The sequence below is a fragment of the Zeus faber genome (genome assembly GCF_960531495.2).
Source record: "Zeus faber genome assembly, chromosome: 6".
Classification (NCBI taxonomy): Eukaryota; Metazoa; Chordata; class Actinopteri; order Zeiformes; family Zeidae; genus Zeus; species Zeus faber.
In genome coordinates, this window is record NC_137201.1 from 18,373,374 (window position 1) to 18,380,687 (window position 7,314).

Sequence of the window (7,314 nt, forward strand, 5' to 3'; positions counted from 1 at the left end):
TTATTTCTTCAAACACAGATAATGTCGCCACGTTCTCTGTGTGCGACGAACGTGCGGGCGATGAGGAATGAAGGAAAGATATCGGCCGCTCGGGAAAGAATTGGCCGGACGGCACTGCTCTCCATCCCAGCTTGGCGGCGAACAATTTCATGGTGACGGTATCAGTAACTTTAGCACTGGGAAAGCACTGTAAGCTACTTTTTAGAATTGCGTTTCCAATTTTATTTCCATACATAGTTTGTTTGAAGTTTTATTTCGAAGGTAATGCACTTCGTATCCTCTCTGTACTGTATGCTGTATATTTTGTCTCGTATTTTTTCATGATATATTATTTATACTGTTATAGAAACATCTTTCCCCCCAGATGGGTGTCTTATGATCGACGTTACGTCGATCCGCCCACGTTACGAGTGGAGGCAAAGTGCTTAGTCATGAGGGGAGTGAGAAGATGCCGCCGTTCACAAGCGGGATTGATCACATTGTAAAAAATAAACTCCCTCACCCCGCAGACACGCCACACACACACACACACACTCGCACGCACGCACGCACGCATGCACGCACACACACACACACACACACACACACACACACACACACACACGTCACACCGTTTTAACGCTGCACATGCTGTCCCTAATGGCAGGTCAACCATTTTATTGGGAACTAAATATTGCTAGACGAGTTCCAGCCGGGCATGTGTATCGGCTGGATCTTATGTAAGCTCTCACCTGACAAACTTATCCAACGCAAAGCGCCCTCAGCCCTCCCTTCTTCTTGTAAAAAGGTTCTCCAAAGAAAATAGGCTGTGAATGCGCACGATTGCTTTCTTTAGACTCGTCGAGCAAGAATCTGCTGCCATCCGGATATAAATATCAAACTCGAGCGTAATCTGATCAAACCACGCATACTGTATGCACCCCATAGTTTGAACTTTTTAGGCTAATGGTGAATGATGACACCCGCACCGAGTTCATCGAAAAGCCAAATCCCAAACTGTCCCATAATGTCATTGTGATGGATCGTCTATTAACGTGGAATGTGTCCCCTTTGACATCATCAGGTGACCTCAATATGATACCTACTCATAAATGACAAGTAATATAACACCAGTAAATAAACAAACAAAATGTGTGTCATTACTCGTCATATCATCATATCAACTCATTATTACTCATTATTATATAATAATGAATTATGGTATGAATGAAGACGTATTGTTTCATCAACCTAGATCCGCACTGGTGCCGATATTTCAGCACACCACACGAAACCCTGTAATCTGTAATCGATACGTATTTAAAATCATAATGGCCTCAAAATCACCCACAGGCGAATAATGGGCACAACTGAATTATGCACTCTGACTATTTAGTTTGGTACGATATGCTGGGCAGCTCCATTCTTTGCGGCTGAACTGCGAGGCCCGGGGCGTAGACGTCACATGCGCTCTGAAGTTATCTCACTGCTTTTGGCACACTGAACACAGAGGACGCGGCATTTCGAGGAGAGCCGCTCCGAGGGTACGCAAAAATGCTCGGGGACTTTGTGGATAATTACAAGTCAGACACGGAGTGAGAAATTGTTGTATTCAGATCGGACACTACTGGAAAACCGTCAAAACAATAATCAGTCATCTACCAAGAGTTACAGATATGAGAGGGTGATTCAAACCGGCGTCACTTCATATTTGGGATGTTACCTAAACAAGTGCATTTCTTTTATTGAGCACAAATTGAAAAACGGTACGAATACAAGAACAATTTTCCGCAATTTATTTCCTCGTCTTAAAGAAAAATGTTTCTTTGTAAAGTGCATACAGACGTGAAGTGTATATAACCTTTTCTACAAAGGGCCAAAAAGCATATCAAACAAATCGACATCACAGAGTTTTACTAACAAGTCGTCGGAGAGTTGCACCTCGCACGACAGCGCGCAGGTGCGAGGGGCTCCACGTTGCAAAGCCAGATAATGACTATTTATTTGGTTTTATTCTCTATTATAATTGGGGCATTCGATCCAGCCCATCAGAGTGGCACTCCGTTTAGGGAGAGCTTCACAAACCTTTCGCTCAGACTTGGTGAGGGGCATGCCTGGCGTGGATAGGTGTGGGGTGAATAAATAAATCGTGGCAAATTAACGCAAGGTTGCATCTTTAAAGGACAAAATATATATTATTCACCTGTATTCTCTTTGCATGAATACCCACTCCCTCTTCAGAGACACAACTGAAGCCTGAATGTTGATCGAAGAAGTACGAACAGTAGGGAAATATTTTTTTGTTTGATTGTTTTTTAGGTTGTCTGTTTTTATTGCAGGGCTTCATATTTTACCACCAAGTGTGGCTGAATAGTTTCCTTTCCCGGTGAAATAAATTCTGTTTTGAAATTGTAATTTACATATTACATTACAGTCTTGCTCTCTGCAAATGCTCTCTGCAAATGCTCTCTGCTCGCTGCACTGCACGATCCCATTTGAAAATGCCGGATTGTCCGGAACATTTAGAAATTCACGAAGCACATTCACTTAAACACTATAGTTTGCGTATTTCTACTTTATGTTGGAACAGAGGAGCAGCCTTGAAGATCCCCCGTTGGGCCGAAGTGGTGTGAGAGCTCGAGAGTCATCTTCCGACTGTACTGTAGGAGGAGGATTCAGGACCTCAAACACTGGTCTGTGGAAGTGCCGTTGTAGCTGCAGTGAAGACGTTTTGCAGCTGCCCCTGAGCTGTGACCACCAAGGTTCAATGAAGCGCGTATCAAGTATCCCCGTATTTCTTACCAAAAGGAGTCAGGGATACTCAAGTGACCTCCGAGCTCTTGTTGAGTTGAGTTACTGTAGCCGAGATGAAGCGTCTCTCTTCCCCTGAAGCTCCTCGACAGCTGTGCGACTTTTCTTCGTCCAAAAATTAAAGTTGGCCCTCGCCTCGCCGCTACCTCCCTAAGAAGTCCATGGACAAGGATCTCTGCTGGACAACTTCAGAATTCATCCTCCTACTTCCCGCCCTGCGCACGTACACGTCGTACCTCCCGTCTTCGTCCTCCTCTTCTTCCTCCTCCTCCATCACCCGATCCTGCCGGCTCATGCCCCTGTCCGCCATCCCGTGATGCCCCTCCATTCGAGCGGGCTTCATGCTGGGCCAGCTCTTCTTCCGCAGGCTGCTGTTCAGGCCATGGAAGGGAGGAAAGGCGTTCTGGAGGTCCCCTCTAAACGGGGGGATCTCCATGGACCCCACGGCCATGACGGGAACACCTTGGCTGGGCTTGAAGGAGTTGATGGAGGCCTGGGAGCCGCAGTGGTGCTCGTGAATGCAGCGCGAGCCCGAGGAGGATCGCCGAAGGGCCTGCAGAGACTGCAGTTCCTCCGACAGCTCCCCGATGTCTCCGGACATCTCCTTGTGTGCAGCGAGGCAGAACAGGAGTGATTTATGCATGCTTTCTATTCAATCCACCAATGTGCTTTATGAAAAGAAAGGTTAAGGTGTAAGTCACGTTATGGATCTAGCAGGACCGACCTTGTCTCGGAGGGTGAAGAGCTCATAATGGGGAGGGTCAAAGACCTCCTGGAACTCCGCCCGGTTGAAGAGGTTATTCTTACGGACCAACACCTTCAAAATAAGGTGGACATTTGAACGTGCTTGCTGAGACACAGAGATATCTCAAAAGCTTCAATCCAATGTTTTGTGCGCTGATGTACAGTAGATATACGAATGATGTACCTTCTTGCGAGGCTGTTTGACCTGCACCAAGATGGAGACAATGAGGAGCAGCAGAACCACTCCCGTGGACACACCGATCATCGTCCCGTGAGTCTTTGTGATCTGGTGGAAAATGCCTTTGCTCTTCTTTTCTGGAAGATGAAGAAACCAGCACAGCAATGCACGATGAGAAGAGAGAGAGATTTTACGACACAACCCTGTGACACGGGACCTGATCTTACTCCCATTTGTGCGTTACACTCGCGCCATTACCTTTACAATTGCTCTCATCCCAGGGAAAGACGCAGTTCTGTATGCCATTGCATATCAGAGTGGTGTTGATGCACATGTTACTGTGGCAAAAGAACGAATTGCTGTGACAGGGTGCTGAAACAAAGGAAATGCAGAGTTAACATTAGACAACATAAGCAATTAGAATTCAAACAGAGAAATTATCAGATGGGAGGGAAAGTAATTGCTTGTCTATGAAAAGTCATGGGGAACAGATCAGATGTGTCACATTAAACTAAAATATATTGTTTTATTCATTTTTTTTTTAAGTTTATTGCATTACTGCTGCACTCTTGTTTGAAGCGGCGATCCATAAGACTGTCTGTGTTTGGCGGATTACACTACCCGGAATACCCGGAATTCCCAAGGTCACTTTATTTTCTCGGAAAGGTTTGCCGTCTTCAGAGCAGCTGAATTGTTTTTCAATATTACAAAATAATCGCACGGATTTCCACTTCCACACCCACAAAAAAGCAAATGCAAAAACTCACGGTCTTCGAAATAAGTGTAAAGCATCCGGAAACGACTGAGACGGCTGGTCTCATCGGCCCACATCCGCACCACTCCCACCCCGGTGTCCAGCATCAGGTCATTAGCCACGGTGCTACAGAACTTAGCCTGTCCAGATAATAGCAGGAAAGTTCAACAACAACAGAGCGGGAAACTCTCAGCTAAAAAAGAATAAAAAGAATATAATAACCACGTCGACGTTCTGACGTCACACCTACCTTCAGGTCCTCGATAGCGTTGCTGCCATCATACACGGCCACAAAGTTCTTCTTACACTCGTTTGAGTTCTCCAACTGGTACTCCAGAAATCGCAGATAGATCTGGGACAAACAAAGGCACCAAGAATACACATTTGATTCAAGTTGTGCGCAGTTCGGCACATTGCCTCAGTATTTTATCAAGACCCCGGTGTTAGGAGACAGTTGCATTAAGGGATCAAATACGAAAGATTGCCAGCCAGCGCTGTCTGGACTCGTGGAGATTGTTGGATTATCGATGCATATGTGTTCTTAATAATGTGTACGCGTGTTTGTGCCCTGGCTGCCCATTTCTGATTATTCAGAAACAGCCACAACAAAGTTGACCTCCACGACGTGAACTTCAGAAGGCCTCTAAAAAAATAAATGCTCCACACGATTGCTGACAGTGAGCAATCGTGTGGAGCATTTATTTTTTGGATTCAAAATTTCTTTCCTCGACTCTGGGCTCAAAAAATATAATGTCCGTGGAGGGCAGAAAGCCAAAGGAAGTAACTGCAGCAAAAATTTCACTCACTTGAAATGGCCCTCTATCTATATGCTATCAAACACCATTCCCTCACGTCTTCACTCTAATTTAAATCTCATCTCACTGTTTTTGTTTTTTTTGTGGTCATATCCAGGACAAAATATGCTACTGGAACTTGCGCTCCTTGTGGTTGTTTGTAGTTCTGGTCTGGTGACCCTTCTCCAAACGGAAATGTACCCGGTTGTTTGTTGGGGCTCGTATGGTCCAGATGCAGTCCACCGCCTGGTCCGGTCGCACTTTGTACTCCTCCTCCACCTGACTGGATCGGATCAGCCCATCCGGCCCGGAGAGCTCGAACTGACACTCTGAGGGAGCCCCGGAGCCGCAGGCCGGGGTAGAGGAAGGGGAGGTGGGAAGGCAAAGGGGCGAACAGAGCGGAGAAAGAAAAGGGGGGGTGGGGGAGGAAATCCACACTGTAGCTTTATGCCGTGGAGAGGTATCACAAATGGAGCTGTAGCACGGAGCTCTGCGGTTGTCGTACCTGGTATGGGGTTCAGGAGGCCGCCGACGTGCAGATGAAACTCAGGGTCTTTGGTGAAAATGGAACAGAGTGCGACCGGAAAATGAAAGGTCCGACCGGCGAAGGGAAAATGTTTGACTTGAGCAGAGCACGGCAACATGGCAACAGTGGCCAGTGGCCAAGCAAAATGTAGACGTTTCACTTTCAACCTGCCACCAATTGGAATCTGTAAGTATGGCGTTCATGGAAATATGGATTGATTATTAATTCATGTCGTGTGCTATAATAAAACAGTACATCCGGAAGTGGAGGTGGTTCAACTAAGTCAAGTCAACCATTTGGTGATTGGCATAATCTACAGGTAACCAGTTAAATCATTTGGCTTCAGTGCAAGGGTCGGTACAAAAACATGGCCATGACTTTTACCTTCAGAACCTTAAATTGTCCACCTCTGAGCACACGAAGCATCTAAACCAGGGGCTCTGTAGTCGGCCACGTACCTACCCTGTGAACGCACGCCGCGGGAAAAGGGAATGTGTTCCTTCAGATGACAAACACAGTGCCCCGCTACCCGCCGGTACCTGTGTTGAAGCTGTACTGGACGCGGAAGCCCAGGCCCTCCAGCTCCTCGTCGCTGAAGAAGCGGACCCACATGAAGCGTCCGCTGGAGAGGACCAGGCCTGGACTCGCGGAGCCGCAGAAGCGGTCGATGAGCGGCGAGAAGCTGAAGGGGCCGTCCCGCACCTCGATGTGGTCGAAGCGGCACTCGAACGAGGCCTCGATGTAGAAGGCGTGGTCGAACAGCAGCTCTATCCTTTGCCGGGGCAGCGCTGGGGTGAGAAAGGATTAGTGGGCGTCCCAGAGGGAGACGAACAGAGCTAGAACCCTCCGTCAGGGGCCGGAGGGTTCACGCGCGCTGCGCGCGCGTGTGTGTGTGTGTGTGTGTGTGTGTGTGTGTGTGTGTGCGTATTACCTTCCAGAATATAGAGGCATTCCTTGTTGGGGGGATAGGTGTTTGGATAATTTGGGGAGCTGAAGATCCCACCATCCGTGTTTCGGACCCAGTTCCCGCAATGTCGAGGATGTCTGGGCCGCAACGTGGGCTTCACGCCTTTGGTTGAGGCATTCTGGCTCTCTGTTTCACACGTTAGCAGGACGCGTATGGAATTTAGTTCAGCTTATCGTTTTTTCAGATTACTGAAGACGGAGACGACAGCTTAAAACACACACATCGTAACATCCTTAACGTTCTTGTCAATGTCAAACTATAATGTCGCCCTTTCTTCCTTTTTCTATAAATGGGTCTTGTCAAAACTGGATAATGCTGGTGACAAACCCACCTTTTGTCGCCTTCTGAGCCAGTGCAAAGCCCTCCTCAATTAAAATGAATAGTATCCAGACTGTAAAAGAAATGGGGGGGGGGGGGGGGGGGGGGTACAGTCAGGATTAAGTAAGTGCAACGGAAACCCAACATTTGACTACAGTAGAATTAAGGGATGAGAGAAGTAGAGCGCAGCTTAGCAGGATTTGCATATGAGCCTGCTTGCTGCTCCTCTGCCCTCCCTGGATT

General features: G+C 47.3%; 1 protein-coding gene across 1 annotated transcript; it reads right to left on the minus strand.

The window, feature by feature from the left end:
- Positions 1–52: 52 nt before the first annotated feature.
- neto2b (neuropilin (NRP) and tolloid (TLL)-like 2b) lies at positions 53–6,587 on the minus strand (the record flags this gene model as incomplete). The annotated part of the gene is made up of 9 exons (XM_080002439.1): positions 53–3,394; positions 3,515–3,607; positions 3,719–3,849; positions 3,971–4,084; positions 4,480–4,606; positions 4,717–4,818; positions 5,462–5,589; positions 5,766–5,813; positions 6,326–6,587. Coding segments are annotated over 9 exons (1,467 nt in total), but the record flags the coding sequence as incomplete, so codon positions are not given.
- Positions 6,588–7,314: the final 727 nt, after the last annotated feature.